This window comes from Megalobrama amblycephala, linkage group LG4, assembly GCF_018812025.1.
Source record: "Megalobrama amblycephala isolate DHTTF-2021 linkage group LG4, ASM1881202v1, whole genome shotgun sequence".
Lineage (NCBI taxonomy): Eukaryota > Metazoa > Chordata > Actinopteri > Cypriniformes > Xenocyprididae > Megalobrama > Megalobrama amblycephala.
The window spans coordinates 10,013,714-10,033,461 of NC_063047.1; the positions used below are offsets into that span (position 1 = coordinate 10,013,714).

General features: G+C 41.1%; 1 protein-coding gene across 1 annotated transcript; it reads left to right on the forward strand.

The window, feature by feature from the left end:
- The first annotated feature begins 14,171 nt into the window (after positions 1 to 14,171).
- mtnr1c (melatonin receptor 1C) lies at positions 14,172 to 16,358 on the forward strand. The gene has a single exon (XM_048187345.1). It carries the CDS (start codon positions 14,407 to 14,409, stop codon positions 15,217 to 15,219), a length of 813 nt encoding a protein of 270 aa, XP_048043302.1. The 5' UTR covers positions 14,172 to 14,406; the 3' UTR covers positions 15,220 to 16,358.
- The last annotated feature ends 3,390 nt before the right edge of the window (positions 16,359 to 19,748 follow it).

Genomic DNA, 19,748 nt, shown 5'->3' on the forward strand with positions numbered 1-19,748 from the left:
CCAGTCTGAGGTCTTGAGCACTCTGGAGAAGGTTTTCGTCCAGGATATCCCTGTACTTGGCCACATTCATCTTTCCCTCGATTCCAACCAGTCGTCCTGTCCCTGCAGCTGAAAAACACCCCCACAGCTTGATGCTGCCACCACCATGCTACACTGTTGGGACTGTATTGGACAGGTGATGAGCAGTGCCTGGTTTTCTCCACACATACCGCTTAGAATTAAGGTCACAAAGTTCTATCTTGGTCTCATCAGACCAGAGAATCTTATTTCTCACCATCTTGGCAAACTCCATGCAGGCTTTCATGTGTCTTTCACTGAGGATAGTCTTCCGTCGGGCCACTCTACCGTAAAGCCCCGACTGGTGGAGGGCTGCAGTGATGGTTGACTTTCTACGACTTTCTCCCATCTCCCGACTGCATCTCTGGAGCTCAGCCACAGTGATCTTTGGGTTCTTCTTTACCTCTCTCACCAAGGCTCTTCTCCCCCGAAAGCTCAGTTTGGCCAGACGGCCAGCTCTAGGAAGGGTTCTGGTCGTCCCAAACGTCTTCTATTTAAGGATTATGGAGGCCACTGTGCTCTTAGGAACCTTAAGTGCAGCAGAATTTTTTTTGTAACCTTGGCCAGATCTGTGCCTTGCTACAATTCTGTCTCTGAGCTCTTCAGGCAGTTCCTTTGACCTCATGATTCTCATTTGCTCTGACATGCACTGTGAGCTGTAAGGTCTTATATAGACAGGTGTGTGGCTTTCCTAATCAAGTTCGAATCAGTATAATCAAACACAGCTGGACTCAAATGAAGGTGTAGAACCATCTCAAGGATGATCAGAAGAAATTGACAGCACCTGAGTTAAATATATGAGTGTCACAGCAAAGGGTCTGAATACTTAGGACCATGTGATATTTCAGTTTTTCTTTTTTAATAAATCTGTAAAAATGTCAACAATTCTGTGTTTTTCTGTCAATATGGGGTGCTGTGTGTACATTAATGAGGAAAAAAATGAACTTAAATGATTTTAGCAAATGGCTGCAATATAACAAACAGTGAAAAATGTAAGGGGGTCTGAATACTTTCCGTACCCACTGTATACTGTAATCGAACATCTGACGCCGCCCACACTGCTGAGAGCGACGGTTAGATGAATATGTAAATACATGCTGTACACTTTCTTCTCAGTAACAAAATAAACACAACAAGAATGAGAAAACAGCAAACTTTAATAAAAAAAAAAAAAAAAAAAAAAAAAAACTCCAGTCACCTCATGTTTATGCTATCTTTTGCCTGAGTGTATTCATATGATCCTTGAGTAAAGAAAGGTGTTGCTATTCTAAAAAATAGTGAAATCACAAAATATTTTTTATAGAATACACAAGATTGTGTTTCTCACCATTTATTTGACTGCTGTTCATATGACTAAGGCTCCATTTTGTCTTTTCATGATCATTTTACTCATTGTGACTCAAAATGACTAGGCTACTTTAAGAAATACAGTCACTCCCTGTTAATTAATTTCTATTAATATATTTTTTAAAAATGACAGAAAATAATTTTATGATATGTGTTTTTACAAACAGTATGTAGTTTTAATTAGAATGAAACTGAAGAATTATGATGCATGAAAATTATTTTATGCATAAACGTGCATAATCACGATTAGTGAATCACAGTTATTGTGATTTCTGAGGATAAGTATAACATTATATATATTTACATTATATGTATTATAAACATTTTATTTAAAAACCATCATATTAGCAATCAATAAACTGTTAATAATGAGGTCTCTGGTTTCCGGTTTCCTTTTTTTTTTTTTTAATAAATGTAACATTTTAAGGTTACATAAAACATTTTTTACAGCGTATTTGTTACGGGTTGGTTGTAGCAAAGAGGAAGTATCAGACTTCTACAGAACTGGAACATTTATTGAATGAAGGTGCAAGAACACAACCAAACATGCTTAGTAAACAACAGAACAGACAAGGAGTGAAGGGAGTGAGTCCATTATAAAGGAAGTGCAGATGATCAGGAGCAGGTGCAGGTAATCCGTGATGATGGGGAGATGACGAGGAAATGAGTGCAGGTGTGGAAACAAGCAGGATCAGGGGTTTGGAGTCCGGGACAGAAGGGAACTGTTACAGTATTTACTAACATGGTTAATTTTTTCCATGTCAGAGCTTATGACACATCTTCGGTTAATTAAATAAATAAAGTTTAACACAAAAAAAGTTTCATAAATAAAATGCAAGATCAATCATCATGAAAACATACACATCAAAAGTACAGATATTTAATGATTATGATTTCTCCACACGTTCCCATGAATAGTGATAATTTCAGCACATCTTAAGTAGCCCTGTTTGTTGTCCTGTGTGTGATGCTTCAGGTTATTGGACTCGTCTTAGACTGATGGCGGGAGATGGTGATCTTTTCAAAGCACACTTCCTGTCAGCTGTGGCTTTGAGTTGACAAATGTTGGCAGGCTGAGACACTACTCAAAATGCCACTATAGATTTAAAAGAAATGGTCGGATAAATCATTTCTGATGCTAAAGGTGACATGGTGAGAAAGGTGCAGATTTAGGGCTGTCTAAAATCAGTTTTTATGTGATTGTGCTCACCAGGCAGACATAATCTGTAAATGAATCTTGTTTCTCTCTTAGTTGGGAAAAAGTAAGTTTTACATGACAATCTGCTGTTTGTTGCAGACAGAGCAGGCTATGAAAGTGTTTTTTAACCTCAAGTAGAAAATGATCTTATGACAAGTAGGGATTTATTTCTGGCACATTAATGTTATTTCTGACCTCCAAGGAGGTAGGTCAAATGGGTAGGACGCATAATGTTTTATTCCAGCTTTTGTAGGAAACAGAGAAGTGACCTAAATATGTGCATCTGTGAGTTTTGTTGTTGTTGTTGTTGTTGTTGTTTTTACCCTAAATAGAGTGTGGCCCAGTCTGATCACTTCATAATACTTTGCATAAGTGGACATCTTAGGTGATATCAGTCTGTTTGAATCTGTTTCACTCAAGAATGCGACCTTCATGAGTTGTCAAACATGTTCAGGTTTCCTGGCACGTACTCTTTTTAGCTCCTTTGGTTCAAGATGGAGTGTGATGGAGGGAAACAGTCAATGAGAATTCATGAATGGAAAATTGCAAGCAAAACAAGTGTGACCTGGTCAGTGTTGCGAAGAGCCAAAGAATAATTGAAACTGCGGAAATGAGCACCATTTGAATTCAGCAAAAGATTTGTAAATGGGTTTACGAGGGCAACTCAATAAGAAATGCATTTTTGCTAAGACACAATGAGGTCATTTTAGAGAAGATTGATGTCTGACCATTTTGTTTTTGATATGGAACATGAGGCTGAATTACTCCGCCTTTAAAGACAGCCAGACGAGGTCTGGCAGTGGGGCATTTTTTCTCTTTATATAAAGAGTGTTTATCTTTATCTACACTTGTGAACAGTTGTATGAGTCAGTACCCAGGCAGCTGAATTCTAAATATATTGAAGTTTCTTAATGGATTTATCAGGAAGACCTGAGGGCTGTTGCATAAAAGATGCTAAGAAAAGCGAGGATTAAACTCCAAAACCTGACTTGAATTAACCTAACAAATGAGTTGGGGCTAAAGCGGTTTCATAAAAGGTAATTGAAGTTCATGCAGTCCCGCTTATTCGATCCAGGTTCACCTAGTCAAGATAATTTCGCGTGCACGGTTTTTTTAAGCAGCCCTAAAGGTCGATCATGGATCAAATCGATCCACCATAGGAAACAGCATACATTTGCTATTTTACATGTGCTATTTTATGCGTTTGAGACATGGTGTTTTCATCAGTGCATAACTTACTTTTAAGAAGTTTATTCTCCATCTGTAAATGTTAGAAAGTAATGCAAATATTTCCATTTTGCGGCTAAACTTCACAGTGAACGAGCGCTGCTGCGCGCATGCGCGCTAAACAGACGGAACGCAACAAGCGCAATAATTCTAAAATATACATTTCGCTAAAATATTTGATTTTTGACATTAAATGTGCCTTATGTACACTTTTAAACCTACAAGTAAGTGTATTTTTATGATAGTAACTGTAAATGGACTATTGTAATGCGGTAAATCAATATACTTTGGGACAATTACTGAGTTTAGATTCATCTTACCAATTAAAATTTAGTCTGTGCATATTTATTTTAATTTTTAATTTTGTGATTTTAATTTCTGCTCTTCTAATAACCATAAAGAGTACTACAGCTACCAAACAAAACCAGAGAGAAATGTATTCATATATTTTAAAACAATCAAATTAAATATTGGGCACAAAACATTTAGCCAGTAAGAAAGGAAAACCTGTAGGTTTTACACACACACACACACACACACACACACACACACACACACACACACACACACACATATATATATATATATATATATATATATATATATATATATATATATATATATATATATATATATATAAAATTCAGGTTGATTAGGACACTTTTTCCCAGTCATTTCAATAGCAAAATGTGTCCCAATCAACCTGAATTCACTATATATATATATATATATATATATAATAAAAGGCTATGATGGAAAAGGCTAGCTGACTTTATTGTGCTTTAACTACAGTGGGTTGTTTCAGTGTGGACAACAACCACACGTCACTTCTGCAGGCTGCATCTTACTCTGTCATTCTTTTCATAGCTTTTGCTGGCTCTGAAACACTCACTTGGTAATTCTCCTGCTCTTTGTCTAGCAAAAAAATCACTCATCACTTACAAGCTTACAAATGAAGGCCTGATTGTTTCAGGTGCCTTGTCACTGGTTTATTGATTTTGAATTTCTGTGTTACTTTTGCTATATTTTCACACTTAAAACAATGATTTGGTAATCCTCTTGTACTCTTCTGTGCTATGAAATAAGTCTCCTGACAGCACTCTCCCAAGTGCTTCCATTGTTGTCAGCATTAAGTCTGAGAATGATTCAGTGGGCTATAACACTTAATTTTTTTTTAAACTTACACCAATATTTTTATTTAGCACTATTTAGTAAATGTGTGTGTGTGTGTATATATATATATATATATATATATATATATATATATATATATATATATATATATATATATATATATGTTAATAAAGTCAAAAAATTGTATGTGAGAGAGTCAGCTGTAATATCATTGCATTCCTATTGGTTAGTGTTAGAGGAGCTCAGCTTAGCCTGACAGTTAGCCTGCTCCGGAGCAGGCTAGCTGCAAAGTGTAAATCTCCATAGTAACTTAATGTAGATTAATTTAGCCTCCCTTCATGCAACCGAGTCAGGGCTAAATTCAGCCAGGATAACTGGAAAATCCCAGCTTAATCCCTTATCTTGCTTTTGTGCAATACCCCCCAGAGTAAAGTGCATTGCAATAATCAAGCCTAGATTTAATAATTGTGTAAACAAGCCTTCCCGCATTGGGCACGGATAGAGAAGGTCTAAGTCTGGCAATATTTCTAAGGTGGAAGAAAGCAGTTTTCGAGACCATTTTAATATGGGCATTGAATTTGTACTGTGCATCAAAAATAATGCGAAGATTGTGCACTTGAAACGATGGAGATACTGAACTGGCATCAGTTAACAAATTTAAATAAAGTTTATGCAGAGTTGTCAGCATACCAACAAGTAGAATTTCAGATTTTGAGTGATTGAGTTTAAGAAAAATTTCTTGCATCCATGGCACGCTTATATTTCATCCAAACAATATGTTAGAACTGTAATTGTAGAGTTCGGGTCAGGGTGCATACTGACAAAAAGCCAGCGTAACAATGAAACCTAAGACCAAACTTTCAAATGATCTCTCCAAGAGGTAACAAGTATATGCTAAACTGAATAGGCCCAAATACAGACCCCTGCGGGACACCCTGCTGTACCAATGTTGATTCGGATTTATTTTCCCCCAATTTTTGCATACTGGAAACAATCAGTGAAATAGTATTTAAACAGTCATTTGGATGATGCCATGTCTCACAGAGGCAGAGACAGTCAAGTTTCTTATCCAGAATGATATCATTAAGGAACGCCACTTTCTTGTTCATTGAACGCACATTCAACTGAGTGAGACTGATTTTAGAAGTTAAACAGAATGGGCCCTAACACAGACCTCTGCGGGACACCTTGCTGTATCAGTGTTGGTTTGGAATTATTTTTTCCCAGACATACAGTACTGGAAACAATCAGTGAGACAGTATTTAAACGGTCATTTGGATGATGCCATGTCTCACAGAGGTAGATAAAGTCAAGTTTCTTATCCATAATGATATCACGGAGGAGCGCCACTTTCTTGTTCATTGAATGCACATTCAACTAAATGAGACTGATTTTGGACGTTACATTCTTGTCGTGCTTATTCGAAGACCTAAATTAGATGTGCAGAGTAAAGGGTCCTGAGCACCTGGAATAGGAGCAAAGAACATTTAAACCGGCACGCAAAGCATGTTGGCCTACTCCTGACAAGCGCCACGATGTAAATATCTTGGCCGACGCAAAAGTTGAAATAAGCGCAAACTTCTTGAATAAAAATGCTACCAGACATATGATGATCCAGTGAAGAAGTTAAGAAAATAAGTACCGTTCCAGAGCCTTGATTCCTGTATTCCACAAAACCAAATTACAATGTAGGCTAAGGTTACAAATATAGAAAAAGAAAACAGCATTCTGATATCCAATCCAGTAGAATTCTTGAAAATCACAGTACTATAAGTCACAAATGTTATTCAGTGATACCCAAGCGAGAGCAGAACTCCAGGCCGATAACGGATCCACACACACCCAACCTCAGATCATCGGGATACACACAGGGTTTGACAGGGCCAAAAACAGATACCACACCAGCAACGCCAAGACAGTGAGAAAACCAGAAATGTAAGACAGCAGAAAAGCAGCCAGTATCTCGCAAAACATCACAGTAAATGTTTATATTCAAATACATTAAACAACATTAAATGAAAACTAAAATGCGTGGGTGGGTCAGCGTCAACTGAGCCAGTAGTCTGCAGGGATAATAGTTATTCCAGCACCTCACTAATCGAGTTATAAATTACATATTGGTGTCTGTATTCTGTCAGTCTACACACAGTTCTGACAGAGACACAGTTCTGACACTCTCTGTCTAGCTTTCACATACACACTCTTTTCAAACACACAAATACTCTTAGAGATGCTCTATTCTGTATTTGCTGATCTCACAGAGGAAGAAAAGTCTGTGCAAGATGCTTTTTTTTTCTTATTCTTTTTATATATATATATATATATATATATATATATATATATATATATATATATATATATATATATCCAGTGGGGCGCTGTAGCGCAATATTGTAATGCAGCCCTCCCGGATCCAATCCAATAAAAGAAGTCAGTGCTTTGGAGAGCATAGTGCAAACCAAAGACTATCCGCTTGTTAAGTCGTGACGTAAGGAACGCCGTTTCCGGGTCCAAGCCTCGACTCGTTTCACTTGAGAATGCCATTGACGGACGTTTATGAGCGCTATTTATTCATTTTAAACCTCAATCATTTTAAAAAGTTAAACATTTTAAATACTTACAGTCTACACAACAGTCTCCGTGCTCACAGCGTCAAAGATATTAATATTTTAACGATTTATAAAAGATGAATCATTGTCTGGCCATCTGGAATTTTGGTATGGAGATAAAGGTTATAATTATATATAACCCTCCCGTCCCCTTCCCGCCGCGAGCCTGCGAGGAAGAGACAGCGGGGTAGAGCGACCCAGCGCCCGGAGTTGAGCGAGCTCACGTCGGCCCAGCCCCCGCGTGCCTCGCCCTCTCCCACCAGAGAGCAGTCGCCCGTCAGATTCTCCCACCCTGAGCAGCGTCCCTCAGCAGATGCAAGTGACCTCATCTCATTCGGTGGATCGGATGAAGAGCCGCTAGACGACTCCATGTCTCTCGCGGCTTCCGAAGCAGAAGGCTGGAAGTGTTTCAAGCCAAGCTTCTCCGCTCAATGGACGAGTCCGGCTTTGATGCACCCGCCTTCAGGGACCTCCGCAGTGCCACTGACCTAGCCCTGCGAGCCACGAAGGCCACAGCCCAGGCCATTGGAAGGTCCATGGCCAGCCTGGTGGTTTTAGAGCGCCACTTATGGCTCAACTTGACCGAGATCAAGGACGCGGATAAGATGGCCTTTTTAGACGCCCCTGTCTCGCCTTCCGGTCTCTTTGGGCCAGCGGTAGAGGGTTTCACCGAGCGATTCACCGCAACTTCCTGCCAAAACGCTCCAGCTCCGCATCTGCTTCAAGCCGACCCAGGCCTGCGCCGGCTCAGCAGAGCAAGCCTGCCCCCTCTGCCTCCCAGGCAGCACCGCCAAAGGAGCACCGCCAGCGCTCTCGCTCTGCCAAACGCTCCTCCCCGAGACACCAGGGACCCCGGCCCAAGATTGCGCTGGACCCTGTAACGCCTAAGTCATCCTGATCTAAGAGGAAGGAAGAGGACGGGGGAATGTCTCGCTGCGGCCGGACCACCCCCAAAGCTCCTTTGTGCAGTTTCCCCTCCGCCTCGTTCACATCCAGGCGTGGGAATGATGCTCAGTGTTGCAGATGGGCCCACAAATGTTGCGTCCACACAAACCGCCGTTCTCACTGCGAACACATTTTTACCTTTTCTAATAAAGGGCAAATTTCCTCTTCCACTCCCCTCGATGTACAGCCCCCCCTCAGGCGGGCCGTCAGCCGACGTCATTCAACCTCTTGCCACCCGGGTCGAGGCTTGGCGGGCCATCCCCGGGCTGTCAAAGTGGGTTCTAGGGATCGTAAGTCAGGGCTACTCGCTCCAGTTCACCCGAAGACCCCCACGCTTCGGCAGGGTGCTTCAAACTTCGGTGATTTCGGACGACGCTCACGTTCTCCGAACCGAAGTCTTGGCGCTGCTCAGGAAAGGGGCTATAGAAATAGTTTCTCCTCCAGAGAGCGAGTCGGGCTTTTACAGCCGTTACTTTCTGGTCCCCAAGAAAGATGGCGGTCTCAGACCCATCTTAGACCTCAGGATCTTGAACCGCTCCCTCATGAGACGGAAGTTCAAGATGCTGACGCTGAAACAGATCCTTGCACAGATTTGTCACGAGGACTGGTTCTGCTCACTGGATCTGAAGGACGCTTACTTTCACATCCAGATAGCCCCCCACCACAGGCGATTCTTGAGATTCGCCTTCGAGGGTGTGGCTTACCAATACACGGTCCTACCCTTCGGGCTGTCCCAGGCTCCTCGCACTTTTACCAAGTGCAAGAATGCGGCTCTTTCCCCACTCAGACAGATGGGAATCCGTGTTCTGAATTATCTCGACGATTGGCTCATTCTGGCCCACTCGCGAGCAGAGCTAGAACTTCACAGATCTGTGCTCCTCAGCCATCTAGAATGCCTGGAACTCAGGGTCAACCTGTCCAAGAGCTTCAACATATCTTCCAACATGCTTCAAGGGAGCAGCAACATATTTCATTCCTGGGAGCGGTTTTCGACTCTGTCCGCATGACGGCAGTAGTCTCGCCAGAGCGCGCTCTGGCCATTCAGCAGCTCGCGGCTTCCGTCACAAACAAAGCCTACCTTCCTCTGAAGCTCTTCCAGAGGTTATTAGGGCTGATGGCTTCCGCCTCCCCAGTTCTACAGCTCGGCCTTCTTTAGATGGGGCCTCTGCAGTACTGGCTGAAGTTTCGGGTCCCCCCCCACGCCTGGCGGCATGGCTGCTTCTGTCTCAAGGTCAATCAGGCCTGTCTATCAGCCCTGAAGCCCTGGTTGAACCCCGAGTGGTTCAAACGTGGCGTACCCCTTCAGGCGGTGTCGTGAAGGACGGTGCTCTCGACAGACGCATCCAACTCGGGTTGGGGCGCTCTTTGCGAGGGCAGACCGGCCTTCGGCTTGTGGTCACACGAGGAGAGCCATCTTCATATCAACTGCCTCGAGATGCTGGCAGTGATACGTGCCCTTCACTTCTTTCAGGCTCACCTGACGGGACGCCACGTCCTAGTCCAATCGGACAGCATGACAGTGGTGTCGTACATAAATCACCAGGGAGGTCTTTCGTCCAGCCGCTTATGCACGCTGGCGAAGCGTCTTCTGGAATGGGCTCTACCCAGGTTTCTGTCGCTCAGGGCGACACACATTCCTGGAAAAACCAATCTGGGAGCAGACATGCTGTCTCGGAGCAATGTCCCCTCAGACGAGTGGACGCTCCACCCCCAGACGGTTCTCAGGATATGGGAATTCTTCGGGAAGGCAGAGGTCAACATCTTCGCCTCAGAAGACAATTCTCATTGCCCAACTTATTTCTCGAAGAAGGATGACGCGCTGGCCCACCATTGGCCCAGCACCCTTCTTTACGCGTTTCCCCTGATCGCTCTGATTCCTCAGGTTATCAGACGAATCAGGGAAGACAAGCACAGAGTCCTCCTGGTGGCCCCGCTCTGGAGGAGCCAGGTTTGGTCCTCAGAGCTGTTCAGGCTCTCCACGAGAGCCCCGTGGCCCATTTCTCTGAGACGGGACCTCCTCTCTCAGGCGAACAGGACAATTTGGCACCCACATCCAGAACTTTGGGCTCTGCACTTATGGTCCCTCGACGGGAGCCGGTTAACCTCCCCGGGGACGTGTTGAACACCATCTCTCAGGCGAGAGCTCGAGACGTCTCTATGCCCAGAAATGGTCGATCTTTGTTGATTGGTGCTCTGCATGCAACATAGATCCAGCGGAGTGTGACGTATCTCCGATACTGTCCTTTCTCCAAGAGCGTTTGAATTCAGGGCGAGCCCCTTCAACGCTCAAAGTTTACGTAGCAGCCATCGCAGCGTTTCACTCTCCTATCGCTGGCCAGTTGGCAGGGAGAAACGGCCTAGTGGTGCGTTTCTTGAGGGGTGCTAGGCGATTGAATCCTCCTCGCCCCCTCACTGTTCCCACCTGGGACCTATCTATGGTCCTTAGGGCTCTCAAAGGACCTCCCTTTGAGCCGCTGTGCTCAGCTGACCTCAGGCCCCTGACGCTTAAGACCGCTCTGCTACTGGTTTTAGCATCGGTAAAACGTGTCGGCGATCTGCAGGCCCTCTCTGTGAGCCCTGCTTGCCTTGAGTTTGGGCCCAACGACTCTAAAGTCGTATTGAAACCCAGGCATGGCTACGTCCCCAAGGTGCTCTCGACCCTGTTCAGAGCACAGGTCATCTCCCTCTCTGCGCTCCCTGTCTCGTCAGAAGAGCAAGAGCTGGAGTTGCTCTGCCCTGTTAGGGCATTGAAAACTTATGTAGAGCGATCACAGCCTTTTCGGCTATCGGATCAGCTCTTTGTTTGCTTTGGTGGCCGCACCAAAGGGTCTCCGGTCTCAAAGCAACGCCTCTCGCGTTGGATTGTCGACGCCATAGCTCTTTGTTACTCCTCCATGGGCTTGGAATGCCCCATAGGAGTTAGAGCTCACTCCACTAGAGGAATGGCCTCTTCTTGGGCCTGGTCCAGTGGAGTTTCTATCAAAGACATCTGTGAGGCGGCCGGCTGGTCCTCGCCGTCCACCTTTGTCAGATTTTACCAGTTGGACGTTCTGACTTTGCAAGCTCGGGTCCTATCGGTGTGATACAGCGGCTTCTTCGAGCTCTGCCTCAAACCGGTTCAGGAGTGATCTCCTCTTGTAGTGTAACTAAGGGTTCGACGGCTTCGGCCTTCTTACTAGTTTCGTGGACCCCTCTAGGCGTCCCAAACATGTCCAGTCATTCCCTGCCGTGGCACGGCACGGTTGAATTCGTTCCCCATACGCAGTACGAGTGAAGTATCGAAAGGGAACGTACTCGGTTACTAACGTAACCTCGGTTCCCTGAGATACGGAACGAGTACTGCGTTACTTGCCGTGCCACGAGGCTGCGGCTTCAGGGTCGTCGCTTCAGTCGATATGGCCTGAAATCCTATGGCGAAACGCCGGCTTATATAGCACTAAACCCCGCCCCTTTCGGCGGGAATATTCGCGCGCTTTGTCACCATAGGCCGCGCAGCTATGCCGCGCTGTCATTGGTTCAACAACTTCTCATGAGTGAACCAATGACGGTGCAGTTACACTGCGTTATTGAAAAAGGCTTCAGTGACGGGGAAAAAGGGAGACTTTTCCCCATACGCAGTACTCGTTCCGTATCTCAGGGAACCGAGGTTACGTTAGTAACCGAGTACGTTTTTTTGTCATGATTCGAGCGTTTAGAAACTAAATTTATGAGCCGGTTGTAGTTAGATTTCATTGGTGATTTCAAATATGAAATTTAATCATAAGGTTGGCGAACAGTTTTGGAGAATTTGATGTTTCCCCATTCAAAGAGATTGCATGATGCCCAGGATGCCCGAGAGGCGTTTCAAAGATGGCCGCCGAGTGAAATGACTTGTTAAAGGGACTTTGTTGCAAACGAAGTCGAACCCGTGAAATGTGGGAGATTAACATAGCATAAACATAACAAACATAACGTTTAGCATAACTACAGAATACTGTCATGCAGGGCCACCAACTCTCATTCAAACTCACTGTTCTCACGCCACGTTCATTTTCTCACACAGTGAAAGATGCATCACAGAGCAAAGAGGACACAGACAACGCACCGACAGATCAGGTTACTTTTGATATAAAACTAAGTCTAAGCTTTTAAATTCAGTCAATATTACTACGGGATTCAAACAATACTTGTGGCGGTGACGCTGTTTAACGTTGTATGGCAGATCGCTGTAAGACCTCGGTTCAAGCGGCATGTGAACCTATTCCTCTCTATTACAGCGTGAAATAAACATGAATGAACATCAAAAAGTACTTACTGAACTTACTGAAATGAATCCATCTCTATTGTAATCACTTAATCGGAGTATTAACCACAGAAATAAGTCAATAAAACTTGCAAACAAATATATCACACAAAATGTAACATTTACCTCAGGAAAGCCATTCAGTGACCATAAACTCCATAGTTTGTGTGTGTGTGTGTGTGTGTGTGTGTGTGTGTGTATATGTATATATATATATATATATATATATATATATATATATATATATACACACACACATATATAAAATATAATATGATATATAATGTGTGTGTATGTATGTTGTTGTTTCATTTTTTTTTAAAAACCCACATAATTACATTATATTTTTTTAACCTGAAGGATATTGGTCTATTCAGTTGGCTTGAAAATGATTAAAAATACACTTTTAAAAGCTGAAGTGATTTCCTTGTTTTATTTACTAGTTAAAGTACAGTATAACTCAATATTTTAACTAATTGCTAAAGTAAAATAATCGAACAAAGCTTACTGATTAATCAGTGCAATAATCGACGATTAGTCGATTAATCACTCTAATAATCGATAGATTAATCGATTATCAAAATAATCGTTTGTTGCAGCCCTATAAGCAAGTAACAAAAATTTAGAAGGAGCCAAAAAAAAAAAAAAGAGGTAATAATATGTTGAGTAATGGTTTAGTGATAGAGACAAAGAGGCACATTTACTCATTGTCCCTCATATGGTAACAGGCAAAGGCATCCTGTGCACAGCAGTCCTTGTGGTCCCCTGAAGGGCATTCACACTGATGGCGATTTGCTGTGACAAAGCAACCGGAAGTCATTCATTTTCAATGAGAGTTGGTGATATGAGGTGACATGAGCAACAGTGACCGTTGGCAATGCAACAAAGTTGAGCAGAGTTCAACTCTATGCAAATGTATAATGACATAATATGACTACCAATGAGAGTGGAGCTCATGTGATCCACCTCATGATGCATATAGGTACAGTCAAGGGGGAATGGCTACTAGCAACACTCAATATAGTAAACAGTTTGAATACCCCCTATAGGTATTCATATATGATATGTATTTATGTGCATTAAAGGGATAGTTTACTCAAAAATGAAAATTCTGTCATTTAAACACCATCATGTCATTGTTTCATGTCTCAGTGGCTTTTTTGTTTGTTTGTTTGTTTTTTGTCCATACAATGAAAATCAGTGGGGTCCGGGTCCATGTCCATGTGGGGACCATTGGCTTTCAAATTATTATTTGAAAAAAAAAAAAAAAATGTTGAAAAATGTCTATTTATTTTTATTTTATTTTTATCCATACAATGTTGTTTGGACTCCAATGGCTTTCAGAATACCTTCTTTTTTTATGGGTGACAGAATTTTTATTTAATCATTTATTTTTACTTTGCTGTTGTGTTTGGGTTGCCCAGTTGTCACAAGCAATTGTAATATGGTTTAATTCATTTAGATAGTCAAAAATATATGTAAATATTTTAATACAATTTAAATTTGTCCCTCTCTTTTTCTCTCTCATAGGTAACATCTTTGTGGTGAGTCTTTCTGTTGCTGACCTGGTGGTGGCGCTGTACCCCTACCCCTTGGCTCTGGTCGCTATGTTCCATAATGGCTGGACAATGGGCTCCCTGCACTGCCAGCTGAGTGGGTTTGTAATGGGACTGAGTGTGATTGGGTCGGTCTTCAACATCACGGCTATCGCCATCAACCGGTACTGCTACATTTGCCACAGTCTCCGCTACGACCGACTCTATTCACGCCAGAACACCTGTCTGTACCTGCTGCTTACCTGGGTGCTAACCGCTCTGGCCACCGTGCCCAACTTCCTTGTGGGTTCCCTAAAATACGACCCACGTGTCTTCTCCTGCACGTTCACCCAGACAGCAAGCTCCTCTTATACAGTCTGCGTCGTTCTGATCCACTTCCTTGTACCGCTGGGTGTGGTTTCTTTCTGCTACCTGCGCATATGGACATTGGTGATTAGGGTCAAAGGTCGTGTCCGGCCCAATCCAAAGGTCAGAGCAGCTGACCTGAGGAATTTCCTGACTATGTTTGTGGTGTTCGTGCTGTTCGCTGTGTGCTGGGCGCCTCTGAACTTCATTGGGCTCGCCGTGGCAGTTAACCCTACAAGAGTGGCGCCGAATGTCCCGGAGTGGCTGTTTGTTACCAGCTACTTTATGGCATATTTCAACAGCTGTCTGAATGCTGTTGTCTATGGGTTGCTCAACCAGAACTTTAGGCAAGAGTACAAACAGATTCTTCGTGCTCTCTGCACCCCAAGAGCGCTGTTCACTGAAAGTTCCAGGTACAACACTGAAGCTATAAAGAGTAAACAGTCACCAGCAGGAACCAATAACAATGTGAAAGAGGCCAACGTGTATAAGGGCGGAGTAACACATACTATTTTCTAGTAGATCACTCCCCATTTACCTAACAGTCCACAATATAAGGGTACAACAGGCCTAAAGGTGCACCAGGGTGAAATGTGCATTTGTTTTTATTTTCCACTTAACAGTTAGATTGCACCAAAAATCACCACAGCACTTTTCTAAATACCCACGGTTCACAGGAATTTGGGTGATTCTTGATGTGATCGTGGGCAGTAACACAGTCGATTCTGTATTAAGTTTATCTGATATTTAAGGTTTTTAAAGGTGCAATGTGAAAAATTTGAGAGGATCTATTGACAGAAATGGAATATAATATACATACCTATGTTTTCAGTTGTGTATAAAGACCTTACATAATGAACCCTTATGTTTTTATTACTTTAGAATGAGCCATTTCTATCTCATACACCGCGGGTCCCCCCTCCATGTCAAGTCGTCATTTTGCACCAGCATGTTTCTACAGCAGCCCTAAATGGACAAACACTCTACAGAGTGTATTTAGTCATTATGTTGTTGTTCTTCTAAATCGTTCATGTTTTTAGAGGCAGCTTGCATCGTCACTATGTTGAATATGGACGAAGAAGTAAGTAGTAGTAGTCTGGTTTATTAGAAGCAGAGACCGTTCTTTGTTAGAAGTAAGAAGAAACCTCATTGCTTGACTGGCTTGTGTCGGCCAGACGGCCACCATAGCTTCTCAAATCACACGAAAGGGAGGGGTGAGCTGCTGTTGGTTGCAGTTCGCAACCTCACCGCTACAGATGGCACTAAAATTTACACACTGCACCTTTAAAATGTTATAGGGTTATATAGCAAATAAGAATCGATATTATTACAAAATATATTTCAAGACAAAGATCTTGTTAATGATTTTCACTTTTTTTTTTAAGTAATTAAATGATTGCTTTTTTCAACTGAAGAATATATAAAAGGGTGGTATTTGGGGTAAAAATCACCCTATTGCTGGGGCTACAGGCACATTAATGTAATTGAACTGATAATAAATAGCTGGCTGACTTTTTCATTTGTTGACATGACATGGTTAGATTTAGATTGCTCAATATTATTATGTTGGGTGTCCACCTTAGAAATAATCACTGTATTCATAATAAAACTATAATATTTAAATTATGATATTAATCATATAAAATATTATTTATTGTTACTGTAAAGCCACATTAAATTATATTTCTTGTGTAAGAAGCTTTCTGAATCTTTATTTATTTCCATTTTTCTGTATTTTTAAAATGAACTCATTTTAATGACAGTATATTTATTGAATTCATTTATGTTTTTAAATAAAGAATATGGTACAAACTTTGCTGAAGTGATTTTGAACATGTATTAACTTAGTAATTGAATTGACATCTACTGTAAAAGCACTATTCAGATGAGGGGGTCTTTTGGTGAGCCACCACACACATTTATATGATTGTAATACAAAAGTCAAGTCAAATTTATTTATATAGCACTTTATACAATACAGATTGTTCCAAAGCAGCTTCACAGTAATAAACAAGAAAATCGTTGATGTTATAAAATTCATCATGAAACAAATTCAATTTAAGCTGTAAAGTCGCTCTACAAACAAGATAGTGTGATTATTAATCAAAAATCAGTTTAGTTCAATATTGTTTCAGCTCAACTGTGTCAATGTTGCAAAGTTTATCAATTATGAAACAAGTTCAGTTTAGCTATAAGCAACTCTACCGAACACAATAGTCTCAATTCAGTTCAATAACAATAAAATTACTGAATATTAATTGTTTTTTAAACCCCAACTGAGCTAGCCAAACGTGACAGTGGCAAGGAACCAAAACTACATCAGTGACAGTGGAGGAAAAAAAACTTTTTCACTATGGTGTGCCTTTAGCACCGTCGTACCCGTCGTATCTACTCTACAACAGTCTGTGTGGTATTCCTTGTAGAATGAACATTCCTTAACAAATAGAGTGGTTGTCAGCCTTTTTATGTTTTTGTTTGAGCAAACTTGAGCTAAAAAAAAAAACAGAGAAAATAAGACTACTGCAAACTGTCAAGTATCTCTCAAGTTCCTATAGAGATTGGCTGATACCATGGCAACCAACACTGAAAAATATGTTTTGATGTTCTGTGTTTCCTTTGTAAATTCTTTGTATATGGATGCTTTGTATATCAAGTAGTGTGCCTCCAAGTTACAGACTGTAAAGATTTTTTGCAGTAATGGAAAATAAGACTGATACAGTAACATACAAATGATACATCCGTAATTAATGTATATAGAGATGTGTGTTTTTACTTTTGCAACAATAATTATTTTAGTGAAATCTTTTTGATATATATCTATATATCATATTCTGTATTTCCCAGTGGGCATTCCCAATCTGAGGTGATCTGCATGCAATGGTGCTGAGAACTAAACTACATCTGTTTTTCTTTATAGTCTTGTCTTTCTTATGTTGCTGTATCTTATCTCCATTTGTCTGAACATATGTCAATCTCTTTCTCTACCCTGATAACTTACCTTCATTTTCTCTGCACATGCTCCTATCCTTGAGGGACATTCATTACTTCTCAAGACACTAAAAGCGCTGGTGGTAAGGGGCAGCTGATGATGACCTGACAGAGCAATCATTTTCAAAGAATATCTGGAAGTGTTGACACTGATGACATTTCTATATCCACCACAGACATAAAGAGGCATAAATATGTTTTCAAGCTCCGTGGGGAAAAAGCATACAGTACTGAGGGTTTTGGAGACTTGCGGGTCTTAATTTTAAACAGACAAATCTTATTTGCTTATTTTTATTGATATATATATTTGCATTTATTTTAATGCTTTATGTTACTGTATATAAGGGAGACCAGGGCTAGTTTTCATATTGGCTATATCTAAAAGTCCAATTATACAATACTGGTTTGTGTGTATTATGTTGGTTTCAAGTTCAAAAAACATTTAAATTAGAACCATTTTGTCCTTCAAACTAAAAGCCCATAATGCAGTGAAATGTTTGAAAACTAGCCTTGGTTTCTTCTATTTAATTAAAGAAAAAAGAAAAAAAATATGAAATGTTCTAAATAGGGGCTAGTTGTCATAATAGGGAAGTTGTCACAATGGCCATATCTCAGTAACTGTAAGGTTTTAAATGGATAGTTCACTTGAAAATGAAAATTACCCCATGATTTACTAAACTTAAAGCTATCTTAGGTGTATATGACTTTCTTCTTTCAGATGAATACAATCGGAGTTATATTAAATAATGTCCTAGCTCTTCCAAGCTTTATATTGGCAGTGAATAGAGGATGGGATTTTGAAGCATCCATCCATCATAAAAGATATCGACACTGCTCCAGGGGGTTAATAAAGGCCTTCTGAAGTGAAGAGATGTGTTTGTGTAGAAAAATATCCATATTTACAACTTTAAGAACTAAAAGAACTAACTTCCGACAGATGGCCGTACGCATCAATTTACGGCGAAAGAGTGAACTCTGACATAACGCATGACGTAATGACGAATGCGGAAGCTCAGAGGAGAGAGCAAAACAAAACACCGGTCATGGATTAGAAGTCTAAAATTAGAATTTTTAAAGAGAAATAAGGATTTTGATATAAGAGAAGAGGAGCTTGAGCTTGTTGCCCTGACCTACTTATTTGAACAGCGAGAGGCGTCAAAGCTTACGCTATTCCTACATCGTGTCAGGGGTTACTTTTTTGGTCAACATGCGTACGGCCGTCTGCCGGAAGCCAGTTATTTTAGTTTTTAAAGTTGTAATTATGGATATTTTTCTTACACAGATGCATCGCTTCACTTCAGAAGGCCTTTATTAACCCCTGGAGCCGTATGGTTATCTTTTATGATGGATGGATGCACTTTTTTGGGCTTCAAAATCTCATTCACTGTCATTATAAAGCTTGGAAGAGCCAGGACATTATTTAATATAAATCTGACAGTGTTCGTCTGAAAGAAGAAAGTCATATACACCTAGGATGGCTAAATCATGGGGTAATTTTTGGGTGAACTAACCCTTTAAGTCAAAAGTCCACAAAGGTTGGTTTTCTCCAGAATTGTTTTTATGCAAACTTAAAGCCCAATATCATCACATATAATGTAGTAAAGTTATTGGCAACTAAGCACCGGTTTTCTCTATTAGATTATTATTAAAGGATTAGTTCACTTTCAAATTAAAATTTCCTGATAATTTACTCACCCCCATGTCATCCAAGATGTTCATGTCTTTCTTTCTTCAGTCGAAAAGAAATTAAGGTTTTTGATGAAAACATTCCAGGATTTTTCTCCATATAGTGGACTTCAATGGAGCCCAAACGGTTGAGCATCAAAATTACAGTTTACAGCGACCCCAGATGAGAAATAAGGGTCTTATCTAGAGAAACCATCGCTCATTTTCTAAAAAAAAAATAAATAAATTTTTGTTTTAACCATAATTGCTCATCTTGAACTAGCTCTCTTCTTCTTCTCTGTTTGAATTACAGCAGTGTAGACACTGCTAAGTGTATTACTGTCCACCACAGGTCAAAGTTTTAATTAAATTGTCATATACAATATGCTAGTGCA

Coding starts and splice junctions, on each gene's coding strand:
- mtnr1c (XM_048187345.1), top strand. CDS start 14,407: ATGTTCCATAATGGCTGGACAATGGGCTCCCTGCACTGCCAGCTGAGT.